Raw genomic sequence first — 18,587 nt, 5'->3', positions numbered from 1 at the left:
TCTAGTGGCAGTAGATTAGTTAACGCTTAACATTTTGCTTGTTTGATTCTCAGCATAGAAGTAACTCATAGGGATACTATATCGGTCCTAGGGAAATAGCCACATCCGCTTGTAGTGAGTTTATGTTCTTTATCATCTGCTAGAATCGCTAACGTGTTGTTGGTAGATCATCACTCATAGTCGTTGGCATTATGGAACTGAGAGTGCATGTATATCAATATATTTTCTTTCATTTTCTCTTGTTTTTCATCTTTAAGGGAATGTAATCCCCCTTTTGTTTTGCAGAATCTTGAATCACCCTACTGTGTAAGGACTTAACAAAGGTTGAGCTAGTTTTTTAATCTCGTATTCATTCATATAATCTAAAATACGGCTCTATGTGAGACGCATCTCTCCAATGTTTTTCTAAGTTGAACTTCTTCAAGTTTGACCGTATATAACAAAAAAAAGTTGTCAATATTTATAACATCAAGTCTATTTAGTATGAAAAATATATTGTATGATGAATCTAATAAAAAATTGATGCTCAAAATATATTGTATGAGAATCTAATAAAATTGATGTTCCAAATGTTCATATATTTTTCTATAAACCTGGTTAAACTTAAATTAGTTTAACTTATGGATCATACTGAAAATGCAATTGCAATTATATGCCCTAGCCAAGGGAGAGAGAAAAAATCAACCCTATTCGACGATCCTATATCAATTCAAGGGTACTCGTAAAAAATCAATTTCAATGTTCTGAATTATTAAACATGTTGATCATTTCCTATGAAATGAGAAAAGTTAACCATTTGAGAGGAAGTTGCTCAAACTAACAATTATTGACATCTTAAAAGGGAAAATCAATTGGTACACACACCGACACACGCCGCTGCACTAACCTTTTTTGATTACTCTGCAGCATTAACTGAACTAATTAATCTGGTTTAGCAGCTCAATCTTGTCGGACCTCTGGACCCACGCTCCAGAGAGAGAACGGGTCCCCAAAATTTCCAGCCAAAGAAAACACAGCATATTCCGCCTGTTCCAGCAGTAGAGAGAAGCGACCTAACATCCAGCCGCGAGAAAGAGATCCCGCCGAATCCCCAAACCCAACCACCGCCTCTCCGGCGACCCCAGATCTCGTCTGCGGCGGCGGCGGGGCCGGAGGTCGGAGGGCGGAGGGCGGGGGTTGGAGGCGAAGATGTTCTATGGGGCGATGGTGTGGGATCCGTGGCTGATCGTGGCGCAGATCGTCTGCCTGCAGTGCCTCTACTACCTCGGCCTCGGCACCTTCATGGCGCTCCTCGTCGGCACCCGTGTCCCGCGCCTCACGCTGCTCTACCTCTTCGACTTCGCCATACTCACGCCGCGCACCACCACCGGCTGGTGCGCCATCGCCTCCTTCATCCTCGCCGCCATCGCAGGGTACGGTAACGACATTCCCGTCCCTCCTTCCACGCCGGCAAACCAACGCTTGGTTCGTCCAAGCTACGACCTACTTGTGCGAGTTTTAGCGGCGCTGGGTTTCTTCTCTAGGAATCAAGGCACGGAATAGGTCGACTGGACCCCTGCACTTGTTGTGGTTCTACTTGTTACTCTAAGCTGCTAAATGGCACGGTGTAGGTAGTACTGGTTACATGAGCAATGGCTGTAGGTGTTAATTGCTTCTAGTTCCAAATGCGTCGAGTTGAAATTGCCAGTTCAACTGCGTCTATATTTCCAGATCTGTGCGTTGAAGGCAGGTATTCTTATTCTAAGCTGCTAAATGTGCGAAATGTAGTAGCTGTTTCCTGAACCCCACTAGTTAGGCGACTCCAGCTTTCCTGGTATGTCAAGGCTGGAGAGGAGTCTGGTTGTATGCGTGTACTTGCTATAGCTGTGATGTATTCGAATTATGGAGCTAATTCTGCTATGTAGCATAGAAGAAAGGTGATATCGGCTTACTACTTGTGTACATCAGAAGGTTTTAGTAGGGTCTAGGCGCCCAATTATGACTGTAAGGAAGACCTTCTTAGTCTTCTCACCAGTAGACAGACCAGTAAATTATTTAGTGGAATTCCAGTTTTAATCCAGAAATATTTCGCAATCACTTTATGTCTTCAGTCTCCAAATCAACCAAGAAGAGTTTAAACTCTAGTGTATATTCTGGAGCCAGGTATTCTAATTGCAGCCAGATAGGAGAGTTAATCAGCCCCCTATCATTTATTAGAGAAGGCAAAAATTTCATCCACATGATACAATCTGCTAGGAAAGCGCTTACTGAAGTATCTGAACTCATTCAGAAGTACAAACAGAATGAATCAGGTTTTGCTGCTTCAAGCCTTTTCGAAATCAAAATTTTCTGCAGTTCATGTTATTACGTGTTTTGTTTTCTGGTATCTTGAATCCTTGCACTTAGGGTAAGCGTTCTCAAGCAACCATCTAATCGACAGAATGCCCGTACCTTTTTGTGGGTTAGTGCTAGCATTAACGAATAGATTTCTAGTTCCACACTGTACTTGTCATGAATAACTCTAGAAACCAAAATAGTGCTACCAGCTACCTATGATAAGCCTGTCCTTAAGCCTTTCACAAAGAATTTATCCTTTGTTTAGCTATGAAGAGAAAAGACTTCATTGCTGTTGCTTTAGCATTTTTCAGTTGTCTAACTGCCCCTTCAATGTTTTGTGCAAGAAATAGTCCAGTATTAACTTTGCAACCATCCTTTCCTTGAGCAGTGCTGGATTCATGCTTTATGTGATTGAGAGAGCCAAGAAGTGCCTGGACTTTGCAGCCACCCTCTACATCATTCATCTGTTTATTTGCATCATTTATGGTGGATGGCCAGCTTCAGTTACATGGTGGGTTGTTAATATTGTTGGTTTGGCAATCATGTCCCTCCTAGGAGAGTACCTATGCATCCGGCGAGAGCTACAAGATATTCCAGTACGGATTCGTGCAAGTAAGCAAATCTTTCCTAATGAGTTTGTCTTGTTTCGTTTTCCTTTAGATGATTGTTTTGTTTACATAAGGAGTCCGGTACAATTTGTTGCTTATGGATGTAGCCTTCTTGTTGAAGTCTGCTTACCCAAGGGTCTTGTGTTAGCTCGGATACTAGTGACTAAGTTGTTAATACATGCTGCTAACTAATGAACTTTGAAGCAATGGATGGCACATTCTATTGTTTGGACAAGTCTGCAATTTTGTAATATCCAGATTGTTATGTTGCAGCCCTCATGCATGGTTTGAAAAAAAACTTGCGTTGCCACTTGGTACCTTGTTGTATCCATATCTGAACCTTTATGAGTTTTGGTGGTCCTTAATTCCTTATGAGTCTTGAAGTTAACTTTAGTTAGTATCAACTATACCTCGAAAAGAAGTAAAAATAGTTAGTACCAACTGAAATCTTGTGTCATCATGAGTGCCCACAGTTTGATAGGTTTTTGTTGTGCTTTGTTGTCCACTTATGAGGGTCGCAGGGAGGTCCAATAATATGCTCTTTGTTTGGCTAATTTCTTCGGTGAGTCATGGATTACTCTTGGCAGGGCTGGTGTGTTACAACTTACAACTCATACGTGTCGTGTGGCTAAAAGTTATAAACTCAGAGCCAACTGTTGCTAATTAAATGAATACTGAGCCAACTATACGCCAATAAATGAAAGAAGTGAAAATAATCATGGAAATACAACTAGTTCAACTTCAGTTCCAGTTACAAAAATTTCATGTGGTGTAGTCTGAGCAGATGGTAAACTGTAAACTTAGTTCAAGCAGAGATATGAACCATGATTTTAATCTTTGCAAACTTAGATGAATGCTTTCTGCAAGTTTAGTCCCAAGTTCTTGTTCAGTCACTGGTTTTCATGTTTCATGCTGTAGTCTGAGCAGATGGTAAACCGTAAACTTAGTTCAAGCAGAGATATGCAATTATGCATCATGATTTTAATCTTTGCAAAGTTAGAAGAATGCTTGCTGCAAGTTTGGTCCAAGTTCTTGTTCAGTCACTGGTTACATCATCTAATAATGAAACCTAGCATCTTGCTAACTCAATTCTACCAGATGAGGTCCAATAATGAAGTCAGTAGAACTATAGATCAAACTGGACCCACTTTCACTTATCAGCAGGTGGACCAAGAAAAATTCGAGGGCTCAGATTTTGTTTTTTACCGTGTACTAAAAAGACTTACTGGCCATTCTAGTTCAACTGTGGTAGGGTTGCATATGCTTCCAGGCAAAAAATCATTGGGAACAACTGCAAATATGCATTTTTTGCTGGCTCACAGCATTTTCTCGATTGAAATAGTATGGGAACATGTGGCACACAAATAAATTTATATTTGATCTGGCTTATTTAATTATCTTCCTGCCATTTTTAGTATGACTAAGTTCCTACAGTGAAAATATATAGTTTCTTCTATATTGTTTAGCAAACATCAAACATTATCTGTAAATAACATGCCACCACTGTTTTAGATTCCTGAACAAGAGAACAATGACACGGAGGTTTATGTAACAAACTTTTCATACCTGGAACTGAACTCAGTACATGTACAGGGTTACATTCCCTCTAATTGCTGGAAACAATCTTGTCCTGTCACAACATAGTAATCTGCTAATTATTTCATCCTTCCTTCAGGTGTTTAATCTCAGAGACTAAAAAAGGAGTATAGGCAGTTTCCAAGTGTTGTTACCCCCAAAGGGATGCTTGTTAATATCTTTGCTTAGGAATACAGAGACCTGCGATGTATGCTTTGTTCTATGATTTACAAGCAATACTGTTGAATCCTGCAAATATTTAGTGATGCATGATCTCTCATTATAGTCACCAGAGATAATGGCATTGCAAGCAAGGCCTCTGAACCACCAGGGGAGTGGGATGACAGCTCAAGTTTATGGGATGTATGAAGTCTTCCCCTTCTATGGATAGTGACAGAAAAAGGTTGCTGATTGACAATTTGTATGACTAGATAACAATACCTTGAAATTGTTCTTTAGCGAGACTGATAATGCAAATTTTATCTCACAGTTTGATTCTTGTTAGCTGTATAGTACCAGGTGTTTTCTCTTTCAGTTCGTGACCGTTGAATTTTGTCTAACCCTCGGACATGATTGTTTAGAACTTCGACATTGCTTTACAATGATTTTAGTTCATGTGCAGTAATGCTGCGTGCTGCATAGAGGATTTTTATTTTTGTGGAGTAATTTGCCTGAAGGATTTGCAAGTCTTCAACACCAGGTAACTGCAATTTTATTTGCACTCTGCCCCTTTATATGATTTTCTTCGAGTGGTGTTCCATCCTACTTTTCTGCATCAGCCGCGGTCCCTCCTCTCATAGCAGCCAACTTGCTGCCTAACAGTTTTGTGATAATTCATGAAGGATAACCTTCAGGAGGGCAAGTATTTGTTTCTACCCCTGAAACAATTGAGGCATACGTTTCAGTTTTGTAGAGGCCAAGGAATATTACGGTGATATTCACTTCGACCATTAGTAATGAAAGGCATTTTTTTCCCGAACTGCAGGAGCTACCTTTGCATTACATACAGGAGAGGGATAAGAGCATCTCCAATGGGCCGACCCAAACGGTCCGTTTCTATTCGTTTGGGTCGGCCCACGAACAAGATGCGTCTTGTGGCCCAGCTGGTCCGGACAGTGCTCGCAGCGGCGTGATCCATTCGGTCCGCTGGCTAGTTGGCCCGTGCACAGGACACAAAAATGGCATCAATTTTAAAAGAGCGGAAATTTGATAGAAATTTCATTGATTCAAACATAGTTTAAAATTAAAATCTAAACTAATGTAGGCAGTGCCGTCTTCTTCGTTGTCGAAGATGAGGTTGATGAAGGGCGGTGGCGTCCAGAGCTGTTGCGCCCAAGAAGGCACCTCCGTTGGCTACGCGTATTGCAGTGGTTGTGCAGACTGCGGTGGTGTCGATGGTGGCGCGTACGGTGGAGGCAATGGAACCTCCTAGCCGTCCCATGCTGCCTCTGGTGGCGCGTGCGGCGGCAGTGGTGGTGGCCGCGATAGGGAGGCTACGTGCTCCGCCACCATGGCCGAGAGCTGGACGATGTCCTCCAGCTCTAGCCAGGACCATTTGGCCTCCTCATCAGCCAATGACGCGGCTAGGCTACGGCCGTGGCCGTCTTCTCGTCGTAGTTGTCGGGGAGGACCGCCTCCAGCTTCACAGCGCGACTAGTGGCACATCCTCCATCTCGTCGTCCTCGTAGAAGATCTCGTCTTTGCTGTTGGGAGCGTCGTCACCGGGTATGAAATCCCGATGGCTGCGGATAACCCGACGGCCTCGTGCTCCCAGGCAAGGAACGCTCGCCAGTAGTCCTCCCGCCGGTACACCTCCTCGTGTTGCATCGTAGGCGGCAAGCGCTTGATCCGCCGGCACATCTCCTAGTGCAAGGACTATCGGTCCATCGGAGATGTGGTGGAACAGGGAGCCTACCCTTATTCAGGTGCCACCCGTGCGGGAGGGAGACATCGCGGTGGCGGTTGGGTTGCTTTGCGCCTACCGCCGCTGCGCCTCCAGCACCGGCACGTAGCGCCTGTTGCGGCCCGGTCGGTGCGGAGGAGCCTGCACCGCCGCCGCCTGTGGACCAACGAAGAGGTGTGGCTGCGGGGGTGGAGGTAGGAGGCGGGGTCGAGCAGGGTTCCGCCGAGGCGGAGAGTCCTGGCGGCGCCGCCGGTGACACGAGGATCCAGCCATGTGGTTGCTGACGGGTTTTTTCATCCACCTCGGCAGCTTCATCGTGGGCGAGATCGTGCTGGACTGGCAACGGTGGCATTGGTGGCTTGCGCACATCCATATTATGTATTTAACCTCTATAAATTGAATATGATATTTGGCGATGCCAACGAAAATGATTTTTAGTGATAGGTTGCAAAAACTGGGCATTTGGTTTATCAGAGGAAGTCAATAGCTGCATCCGATAGATTTCGTAATTACTTCAGAAGTAGCTGATAGCTTTTTATAAATAAGCTTGTAGTTATTTCTAAAATAATTTGATATTTATTTCGAGAAAACAGGTAGCTATTGTAAAATAATCTGGTAGTTATTTCTAAAATAATGTGGAAGATATTTATAAATAATTTGGTAGGTATTAATAATAATCTAATGTATTGCATAACAAGGCATTTGTTTCAAAACCCGGTAGCTATTGTAATTAAACTTGGTGCTATTGTTAAATAATGTGGTAGCTGCTGGTAAACAAACGGGTAGGTATTACTAAATAATCTCATAATTGTACTAGACAACTTGGTTTTTAAAGAAAAAACTCAATAGATATTGTTCAATAACACAATTTTTTTTTGACAAAGAGCATATATTAATACCGGAGATACCAATTACACCCAGCCTCTGCAACAACGCATTGCCCTAGCGGCCTTACAGATGCACACAACTAAAAAAGAAAGAAGAATTACGAAAAAAAAGAAAAGTCCCGCTACGGTAGTTTAATCCTTGAAATTGCAGCACTAACACCACCAAGATAGCACCAAAGTTCAACTTCTTCAAAAGCGGCGTCTCCAAGAAGGAAAAAGTGCACAAGCGCTGTCGTTGCCCGATCAAAGATCTGGGTTTTCACCCTAAAGAAGGTCCTCACTCTCAAAACAATGCGTTCAACAAGACCATTGCTAGGCACAACCAATTAAGGTCAGACCTTAGATTTTCACCCTGAAAGGTAAGACTTTGGTCTTCTCATGTGCAGTCGCCCCCACTTGCATGCCGCTGCTCCAAGTCATGAAACACCAAGCCAACTCCTCCTCGCCCCAAAGAATGGAACCTCCATTGCTAGTCCTCAGATCTCGGCCTTCATGACATTCTCTGCCAGCACCATGGAACGAGAACATGCCCCGTGATATTAACAGCCAGCAGCGCTTCGAAGCGCCCCCTCTGAAACCAAACGGCCAGAGTAAAAGACGGAAGCGCACGGCCGAGTCCGACCTGATCCATCAGTTTCCAGGCGTGAATCGCCCATGGAAGATCGCCGGCGGCGCCACCCGGAACCCATCACTCTAGCCAGATCAAAGGGGACATAGCTGCTGGCAGATCATCATCTTGACGCAAATTGGAATCCTAGAACCGCCGCCTTTATTTAGGTCGCGCCCCCCACGCCGGCAACCATCCCAGGCCGGCCAAGGCTGCCGCCGGAGACACAAGACGCAGATCGCACCCCCGTCGCCGGTGAAAACTCCCAGGGCTGCCGCCCTGGCGTCCTCCAAGCCCATGTGCTCGAGGAAGAGCTGCATCCGTGGGCCAGCTTGCATTTATGGTCAATACAGTCGTGTGTGCCTTAGCTGGACTGTTGTACTACCTCCATCCCAAGGAATAAGGTGCACGCGTTTTGCAAGACGAACTTTAACCATAAAAATTGAGCACCAAAATTTTAATTATATTATATGTAATTAGTATCGTTGGATTCGTATTGAAAAGCATTTTTTAATGATGCTAATTTCATATAAATAATTTTTATATATTTAAAATAATTCTTGGTCAATCAAAATACACGTAAAACGAGGACGTCTTATTCCTTGAATCAGAGGGAGTATTGAGCAAAGTACGAGCCAACCAATGTACATAGGCTGGCCCATGATCAACTGTAAGCTGGCTCAGGTTTAACGGTTTGTTGGCACATGACCCAGCTGCACTTGTGAGAAGGTTCATGTTGTCCCATGTCCAGCCCATCTACAATGGTTAGTTGGCACAAGACATGGTAGCCCGTTGTCGTTATTATTAGCTGAAAGGACATAGATACCACCTAGGGAGGGGGTATGTGTGGGTGAATATATAGTTTAAAACTTTTACGAATATGGTTTAACAAATGCGGAATAAAATTAGCGTTTAATTTATCAAGTACAAAACCTATTTTACCTATGTGCACTGATGCCCACAAGTATAGGGGATCGCAACAGTTTTTAAGGAAAGTAAAATCCAAATTTATTGATTCGACATAAGGGGAGCTAAATAATATTTATAAGCTTTAACAGATGAGTTGTCAGTTCAGCTGCACCTGGAAATAGACTTGCTCGCAATAGTTTATCAGTAGTAATAGTTTTATAGCAGTAGCGGTATTGAAGTAACAGCAGTAATGAAATAAAAACAGCAGCATCAATGATTGCAGTAGACAGTAGGATTAAAATACTGTAGACATAGGAATGGATGAACGGGCGCTGCATGGATAAGATAATTTATATAATAAGCAAGACATAGGCATATGCGTATGTTCCTATTTAGTCGTGCGTGCTCGCAAGGAGAAACTTGCACGATATCTTTTGTCCTACCAGCCCGTTTGCAGCGGGGCCTCAAGGAAATCTACTGGTAATTAAGGTATTCCTTTTAATAGAGTACCAGAGCAAAGCATTAACACTCCATGAACATACATGATCCTCACATCACAGCCATCCCCTCCGGTTATCCTAATTGTTGTCACTTTGGGGCCTCAGATTCCGGACAACAATATATGTACACAACTTGCAGGTAAGATCAAAAACAATAATTATCCTCATAAATCAATAACATGTTCAGATCTGAAATCATGGCACTCGGGCCCAAAGTGACAAGCATTATGCACACCAAGTTGCAACGATGTCAAAAGTACTAATAACGGATACTAGGCACCATGCCTCTAAAAATCTTATAGCTATTACACGAATGATCTATCCAATCCCTACCATCCCCAACAGCCTACAACGGGGGAATTACTCACACATGGATGGGGGAATCATGGATGGTTGATGAGAGGCATCGGTGATGATGATGGCGATGATCTCCTCCAATTCCCCGTCCCGGCAGGGTGCTAGGACGGAGTTTCTGGTTCCCGGTTTGGGGTTTCTGGTGGTGGAGCAGCGAAACTCTTTCTGTAAAAACATCGAACCCCCTCTGTTATTTTGGTTAGAGGCTTCATATAGCTAGGAGGAGAGGTCGAGGGGGTGCCCGAGGCGGCCATACCACCCCTAGGTGCGGCCAGGGGGTGGCACACGCCTAGGTATGGTGTGGGCCCCCGTGGCTCTTCTCCGTCTCGTCTTCTGGCTCCGTGAGCCTTCGGGTAAAATAGGGACTTTCCGACAATTTCTGGGAATTTTCCTGAAAGTTGGATTTCTGCACAAAAATGAGACACCAGAGCAATTCTGCTGAAAAAAGCGTTAGTCCATGTTAGTTGTATTAAAAAACACACAAATTAGAGGGACAACAACAGCAAAAGTGTTCGGGAAAGTAGATACGTTTTGGACGTATCATGTGCCAACAACTTATGCTAAGCAATACAAACAACTACGTGATAGCAAGATATATAACTTCAAGCACGAACGCTATCACAAAGTAAAGTGCATAACTAAAGAGCTCGGGGTATAGGAATAACCGAGGTGACGCGAAGACAACGTTGTAACCCGAAGTTCACACCATTGGAGCGGTGTGGAGGACAAGTCACTCCAAATGCCACGAAGGACTCCACTGTATTCTCCTCGAGAATTCCCACCAAAAGGGATGTCTTCGATCCAATATGGAACCTTAGGATGGTCACTGAACCCGCACAAAGTTTGGGGCTATCTCCACAACTTAATTGGAGGCTCCCAATAAATCTCCACAAAGGCCTTGCCGTTGAAAAATATCCACAACTAAATGGAGTCCCCAAGAACACCAAAGACCACTAAGCCGTTTAGGGTCCAAAGATCCAAGAGGAACAAGCTCCCGAAGGATATACTCACGAACTTTTCTCCAAGTATCACCGTGGAGAACTCACAACGATGCGCCAAATGAAATGGCAAGTCCTTCACTCCCAAATTCCAACAAAGATACAAAAGCTATCGAGGGAATAAGCTAGGGAGGAAGAACAAAGTAGAAGAACACCAAATTATTCAAGAACTAGATCAAGAGGGTTCCCCTCACAAAGAGAGGGATTTGATAGGTGTAAATGTAGATCTAGATCTCCTCTTTCTTTTCCCTCAATAATATGCAAGAATCATGATCAAGAACTAGGGCAAGCTTCTCACAGTCAACAATGGAGGAGAGAGATAGTGTAAGAAGCTATACGATTTTGGGGAAGAAGAAGACTATTTATACCCCCCACACAAAAGTGACTGTTGCAGGAATTTGGGACCAGATTCTCCGGTGTAAAGACACATGAGTCTCCGGTGTTTCACGCAAACCCCGAAGTCTCCGGCTGAGTCCCCGGACCCCCATACTCAGCATGAGGCACACGGGCTAACAACTCGAGTTCGATGGACCGGGGACTTCACCGGAGTCTCCGCCCTTGGGGGAGATTTTTCTATGGTTTTTAGAGTGAGACCTCTCAACACGGAGAACCGAGGAAAACTCCAATATCGAAAATGCAACAAGTGATTCATGCAGAATCTATTTTCGATGAACTTGAGCTTGTCATGGGAATAAGCACAGGCTCTAAAACATCACATGGATAAGATCTAAATAACAACAAAGAAAGATGATGCAAGGTGGGCAAAGGTTTGAGCTCTCTGAAGGATACGATTGAGTTACTCACTCGAGAGCTCTCTTGATAGTACGTCAACTAAACTATAAATCGGTCTCCAACTACACCATGAGACCGGTAATAAATAAACCCTATCAAAAGCAAACCTTAACCTTGCGCGTTCCACTTGAGCTCGATGATGAAGATCTTAACCGCAACAATATGGAACGTCTTTCTTGATTGTGCTTACTTGATGAAGTATTGCGGATCGCTTCCCCATAATCCACTATGGGAGATCTTTTTCTTCAACACATCTTCACATATCCATGATCACCATATGGATGGAAAGGTTCAAGCATATGTTCTCTTCGAGTTGGCTCATCTTGAACTTGCACTTCATTTGTTCGTTCTTCATCATGTTGATGTCTTGAAGTTAAACTTGATGGCTCATTTCATCTTCATCTTCAAGACATACTTGACACTTGATATTCATCAATTTCTTCTTATTGCAACCTTAAAGCCAACATGGTTTAAGCATTGCCTATGGATAACTCTTATAAATATATAACTCAATGCAGACATTAGTTCATAGTGATTGTCATTAATTACCAAAACCACACATGGATGCTCCATGCACTTTCATCAGCCCAACAATCACGACCCCCGTACATGTGGTGGAGCTATGCCAATACCAATACAACTTACAATACTGATTCTAGGAAAGGATAGTACACCAAATATAGTAGAAGAATACAACTGGGCACATAGCACGAATAACAATAGATGGTGGAGATATCGAGCTAGGCCTCCAAAGGAAGTTTTAGACCAATAGCGTCACTATATTGATAGCTACTACAACTACATGTACCTTTTCCCATAGTTTAAAATAGCCGGCTATCTCATTCAGCCGCGATTTTTTGGAGGATATAAAAGGCTATAGTCGGGTTATAGTGGGCTATTTCATTTAGCTTTTTTTTTTAAATTTGGGAATATTTCATTCATATCTTACCAAAAAAAGAGAAAAATTATGACTTAAACACGATTCATGATACAACTTATTCAACTATTCAAGTTAAACAAGTATTCAATTATTCAACTCACATGTTTTACCTAATTATATTGAATGTAAATTCAAAAAACAAGAAATAAAAAAGAGAAGAGAAATTTAAAATGCAAGAGATTTAGCAGCTAAATTAGAGGCTAATTAGGGGGAGGCAGACTTTTGGCTCTCAGGTGCAACGCACCCCCATAGACCAAAAAAATTACACTAATTTTATAAAGTCTAAAAAAATTCGAATCTTCCTGGAAACCAAGGATGATCAAGTTTGTACTCGTAAAAAAAGTTTGAAAACAAAATGATTCCCATGGTCTCGAGGGCAAAAAAGACAAAATTATGACGAATATAAAGTGAGTAGTACCTGGTCATAGGGCGTTTTGAGTTTGTTTTTTTACCCAGGATACAATAAAAATAATTTTCTAGGGAAATATTTTGTTTCAAGTACAATACATGAACATCTTTGATTCCCAAAAAAGTTTGAATTTTTTAAAACTTTATAAATATTGTTTTTTTCCAAGTATAGGGGTGTGTGGCACCCGAGAGCCAATATGTATTTCCCCTAATTAGGGGCTATTTTTTTAACATCAAGGAGATTTTATTAGCTAGTAAGTATCGTTACATCATCTAACAAAGCTTGGGATAAGAAATCTGGAGGTGCATCATGCCACACACTAGTTGGTGCTTGCTTAGCAAAACTAGCTAACATATGTGCTACCCCATTCACTTCACGTGAACAATGCTAAAAAATGATCCTCTAAAAATCTTGAGATAATCTGTTACATTCTTCAAACACGGCTGCAACAGACCCCTGATTGTCCTCCATTCAACATTGTTTCAATGATATCCATGCAGTTCGAGTTGACGATCGCACGGCTGCATCCTACGGATAAAGCAAGATAAATGCCATTCCGAAGGGCATATGCTTCAGCCATTGGTGCATCATGTACATAGTCCAAAGTATCATTTGATGCTGCCACAAAATTTCCATGTGAATCCAGGATAACAGCTCCAGTAGTGCCCGTTAGTTAGTCCAGGTCGAACCCTGCATCAACATTCAGTTTTAGAAATTCATTGGGAGGACAGGTCCATGTTTGCATTTTAATCTTCATGTGCTTCTCATATGATTTCCCCATGTTTGCGACCAACGCATTAATCGACATCGTCGAGCAATTTGCTAATTGAACAAATTCACCATTGACACATTGTCTCCGTTCTCACCAAATGTACTATGCCGCAACAGCTATGGTTTCTTGCAGACCTCTCTGACCTAGAGCTAGTGATGAGATCTAAGATCTAGGGTGTGGCCCGATCTCGCGATTGACCCAAATCCAAAGGGGGAAAAGTGGGGGAGGATGAAGAAGCGAAGAACACGAAGACGAACACACGCACGCCAACCCGATACAATCGAATCTTACCCTCGTGGCTCGATGGACCACGCCAATAGAATCAACCCGGAAGAGACGCGCGGTAGAATTCCGAGGTGAGAGATCGGTGAGGGAGATGAATCAAGGAGTGGAAGAGAGAGTGGGTAGCACTAGAATCTCACACATCCAAATCCATACATCCAACAAGGGTAGCCTTGATACAAAGGGGATCTAACCCTAGGGAGACAAAGCTCAAAGTCATGTTTAAGCCTAAATCTTGTCTAAGGAGTAAAGGGGACGACCTAGGTGCTTATATAGAGGTACAAGGCGGCTTGGTTCGAACAGGTATGCGGTGGACCGACTCGGGCAGTTCCGGTCGAGTCGCACCCGTGAAATCCGGTCCAGGGGCCGGTCCAACCGGACCTGGGAGCGGACCATCCGGTCCAAACCGGGCCAGGGACCGGGCGGCAACCGGGAACGTCGCAAATGTCCATCCGGTTGGCGTCGATGCGATGCCCGGTTGTCTCCGGGGAGGATCCGGCCCAGGGCCCCGTCTGACCAGCCCTGGGACCGGCTGGTCCGGTCTGGGTCCCGGTTGGCCGGCCCCTGGGCCGGCTGGGCCTCCTCCTCCCGCCTCTTCTTCCTCTTCCTTCTTCTCTTCTTTCCTTCTTCTTCTTCTCTCTTCCTTGCACCATGGGAGTTCCTTCTCTCTTGGTTCTTGTCGACGTCGGTACCTATAGACACCATGATGATAGGCATGAGGTAGCATACCATTCAAGTTGGTGTTGAGGTCGACCATAGAGAGGATAGGGTTCACCTTGACATATATGGCGGGGTTTTGCGTTGTTGGCCCACTTGGGGGACTCCTTGGCCATGGTGTAGCGTCGACGATAGGCGGGGCTGCACTTGTCGGTCTTGAGGCGGAGGTGTCCAAAAGCCACCCCGCATCATCTCCCCCCCTTGGGGAAGAGTCATCCTCGACTCTTGCTCCTCCTCATCGATGATGTAGTCCATGATGGTTCTCCCATGTAGTGTTGGATGGACAAAGTCGCGGTCGAAGAAGAACTTTGGGAAAAACAACTTGCGAAGGGAAAGCTTGTGGAAATACGAAGCATCAAGTCGTTTCTCCAAGAGGCATTTGGCAAAAATGGGAACCAAAAGAGTGTCGATGTATCCAAAATTTGGTAGAGCAAAACTTTGTGCAAAAATGTGTGGTGTAGCATTGTCCCAAACAAATGGAACATTCAAAAGGCAAGTCACGGCGGCAAAATTGTGTGCAAAATTTTCGATAAAATTGTTATGTGCAATGGCAAAGCGATGGAGACTTTTAGCTTGGGAAAGTATGGTTGGCGCGAGCCGAGTATGGGTATCCTCAAGTGTCGTAGAATCCATTTCAATTTCCATAGATGAAAGGAGAAATCCAAAGAAGAGCAAATTTTTGTGTGACATGTGGCACAAGATGCATAAGGTGTCTCTCACATGTATGACATGGTCCTTGAGATTCTCGGAGTGTATGATGATATCAAGACATACAACATCCATTGTGCCAACAAGATATGTCAAGATATGTTGCATAAGAGGCAAAAGAGGTGACGAGGCATTGGACCAAACCGGAAGCTCGACAAGAAATGTCGGACACACACGAGGGCGAAGGCGTTGGGGAACATACCCTTTGGTGTGAATCCCACGGGTTTGGTGATGGAGTTCGTCCTTGGTGGGGTAGCTCTCAATTGCATGTTTCGTCAACTCATGCTCCGTGGCGGTGGATGTTGTCGTTCGGGGACCTATACACACAATGGAAAAAACAAAAAGCGTGTGTGCATGGTAGATGAAAACATCATCCATCATGATGTTCCATGTTTTGTGCACATCACCGTTAGTGTCAAGCAAGATAATATGAAATGCATGGCGAGTGTGCATATGGCATGAAGGTGTATTTGTAGCATGTGGTAACTTAGGATCATCAAAAATAGAGAAGGCTATGGGGGCCATCTCATGGACAATGAAATACGCACTTTTGCATACCAAGCATAAGAAAGAGCAATTGTTCACAATCTTGGATGCAAGGAACATGGAATAGTGCAAACATTTTGGGCAAAGCATGTTCAACATTTTATCATTGTTGTCGACAACCCTATTGAAAGAGCAAGTGTTCATCAAGGGTGGCACAACACAAGCATTATCATTGCAAGCAAGCGGGGAAAAAGTGAAAATCTCATAGCATGGCATGGTCATGGTATCACAATCAATCAATTCCACATGATAAACAATGTTATCAAGCAAAGCATCACATGGGAAAATGAAAGAAGCATGTGACGTAGCAATTGTATCATCAAGATCATGCATGCACTCATAAGTCATCATGTCCACTAGTGGGATCATGGCATCATCAACACCTATGTTGATACCTTTGTAGGCCGACTCATGTGAAGTAGGTGTTGTGGAAGTAGGAGGATCCATGTGGTCGACATGTTCATCTTGAAGAAAGCATGGTGAGATATCATCATCTTCATGCACCATGTACATCTTCTCCATGATCGGGAACTCGTCCTCCGTGGAACCTATTGCAACATAAGAAGACACCAAAGAGGTAGAGGTTAATGTGTTAGCAAATGTGATGGCCTCCATGGACCTATCAACTACCTCTCTCAACTCACTTGGTGTATCACTCATGCCCTCCAAATGGAAGCACTCAAACTCACATATGGGGTGGGAGGCACTCAACTCACCATCACTCTCACTCAAGTGGGCTAAGTGGCTCTCATGCTCACATGGGATTGGTACCAACTCATCAATCAAGCATATCGGAGTAGGCTCGACTTTCTCATCTCCATGTGCCTCCTTGGTTAAAGGGAAATTCCCATGCTCAATGATACGTCTCCGACGTATCGATAATTTCTTATGTTCCATGCCACATTATTGATGATATCTACATGTTTTATACACATTATATGTCGTATTTATGCATTTTCCGGCACTAACCTATTAACGAGATGCCGAAGAGCCAATTCTTGTTTTCGCTGTTTTTGGTTTCAGAAATCCTAGTAAAGAAATATTCTCGGAATTGGACGAAATCAACGCCCGGGGTCCTATTTTGCCACGAAGCTTCCAGAAGACCGAAGGAGAGTCGAAGTGGGGCCACGAGGTGGCCAGACACCAGGGCGGCGCGGCCCAGGCCCTGGCCGCGCCGGCCTGTCGTCTGGGCCCCTCGTGACGCCCCTTTACCTGCCCTTCCGCCTACAAATAGCCTCCGTCGCGAAACCCCCAGTACCGAGAGCCACGATACGGAAAACCTTACTGAGACGCCGCCGCCGCCAATCCCATCTCGGGGGATTCTGGAGATCACCTCCGGCACCTGCCGGAGAGGGGATTCATCTCCCGGAGGACTCTTCACCTCCATGGTCGCCTCCGGAGTGATGAGTGAGTAGTTCACCCCTGGACTATGGGTCCATAGCGGTAGCTAGATGGTTGTCTTCTCCTCATTGTGCTTCATTGTTGGATCTTGTGAGCTGCCTAACATGATCAAGATCATCTATCCGTAATACTATATGTTGTGTTTGTCGGGATCCGATGGATAGAGAATACTATGTTATGTTAATTATCAAGTTATTACCTATGTGTTGTTTATGATCTTGCATGCTCTCCGTTATTAGTAGAGGCTCGGCCAAGTTTTTGCTCTTAACTCCAAGAGGGAGTATTTATGCTCGATAGTGGGTTCATGCCTCCATTAAATGCGGGACAGGTGACGAAAGTTCTAAGGTTGTGGATGTGCTATTGCCACTAGGGATAAAACATTGATGCTATGTCTAAGGATGTAGTTATTGATTACATTACGCACCATACTTAATGCAATTGTCTGTTGTTTTGCAACTTAATACGGAAGGGGTTCGGATGATAACTTCGAAGGTGGACTTTTTAGGCATAGATGCATGCTTGGATAGAGGTCTATGTACTTTGTCGTAATGCCCAATTAAATCTCACTATATTTATCATATCATGTATGTGCATTGTTATGCCCTCTCTATTTGTCAATTGCCCGACTGTAATTTGTTCACCCAACATGCTTTTATCTTATGGGAGAGACACCTCTAGTGAACTGTGGACCCCGGTCCTATTCTTTACATCGCATACAATCTACTGCAATACTTGTTTTATTGTTTTCTGCAAACAATCATCTTCCACACAAAATGGTTAATCCTTTGTTACAGCAAGCCGGTGAGATTGACAACCTCACTTGTTTCGTTGGGGCAAAGTACTTTGGTTGTGTTGTGCGGGTTCCACGTTGGCGCCGGAATCCCTGGTGTTGCGCCGCATTACATTCCGCCACCATCAACCTTCAACGTGCTTCTTGGCTCCTCCTGGTTCGATCAACCTTGGTTTCTTTCTGAGGGAAAACTTGCTACTGTATGCATCACACCTTCCTCTTGGGGTTCCCAACGGAGTGTGTCAACTGCACGCATCAAGACTGTTTTCTGGCGCCGTTGCCGGGGAGATCAAGACACGCTGCAAGGGGAGTCTCCACAATCCAATCTCTTTACTTTGTTTTTGTCTTGCTTTATTTTATTTACTACTTTGTTTGCTGCATTATATCAAAATACAAAAAATAGTTGCTAGTTTTACTTTATTTAATGTCTTGCACTCTATATCAAAAACACAAAGAAATTAGTTACTTGCATTTATTTTATCTAGTTTGCTTTATTTACTACTGCTAAAATGGCCACTCCTGAAAATACTAAGTTGTGTGACTTCACAACCACAAATAATAATGATTTCTTAT

At 43.7% G+C, this 18,587-nt stretch overlaps 1 protein-coding gene across 2 annotated transcripts; it reads left to right on the top strand.

The window, feature by feature from the left end:
• Positions 1-1,187: 1,187 nt before the first annotated feature.
• Positions 1,188-4,988, top strand: LOC124661289 (protein SYS1 homolog). Of its 2 annotated transcripts, none has more exons than XM_047199153.1 (3): positions 1,188-1,412; positions 2,705-2,928; positions 4,786-4,988. In XM_047199153.1, the coding sequence occupies exons 1-3, from the start codon at positions 1,189-1,191 to the stop codon at positions 4,866-4,868; spliced, it is 531 nt and encodes a 176-aa protein (XP_047055109.1). In that variant the 5' UTR covers position 1,188; the 3' UTR covers positions 4,869-4,988. The 2 variants fall into 2 exon arrangements, with proteins under 2 accessions (XP_047055109.1, XP_047055111.1); XM_047199155.1 differs by having other exon boundaries at positions 4,600-4,988.
• Positions 4,989-18,587: the final 13,599 nt, after the last annotated feature.

Source organism: Lolium rigidum, chromosome 6 (assembly GCF_022539505.1).
Source record: "Lolium rigidum isolate FL_2022 chromosome 6, APGP_CSIRO_Lrig_0.1, whole genome shotgun sequence".
Taxonomy (NCBI): domain Eukaryota; kingdom Viridiplantae; phylum Streptophyta; class Magnoliopsida; order Poales; family Poaceae; genus Lolium; species Lolium rigidum.
The sequence above is the reverse complement of the archived record's forward strand: the minus strand, read 5'-3'. Positions and strand labels throughout refer to the sequence as shown.

Bases quoted from the DNA above. Each gene is read 5' to 3' on its own strand.
- LOC124661289 (XM_047199153.1), top strand. From the start codon at position 1,189: ATGTTCTATGGGGCGATGGTGTGGGATCCGTGGCTGATCGTGGCGCAG. The intron at 1,413-2,704 runs GTACGGTAACGA...TTCCTTGAGCAG, and splicing joins ATCCTCGCCGCCATCGCAGG to TGCTGGATTCATGCTTTATG. The intron at 2,929-4,785 runs GTAAGCAAATCT...CTCTCATTATAG, and splicing joins TCCAGTACGGATTCGTGCAA to TCACCAGAGATAATGGCATT.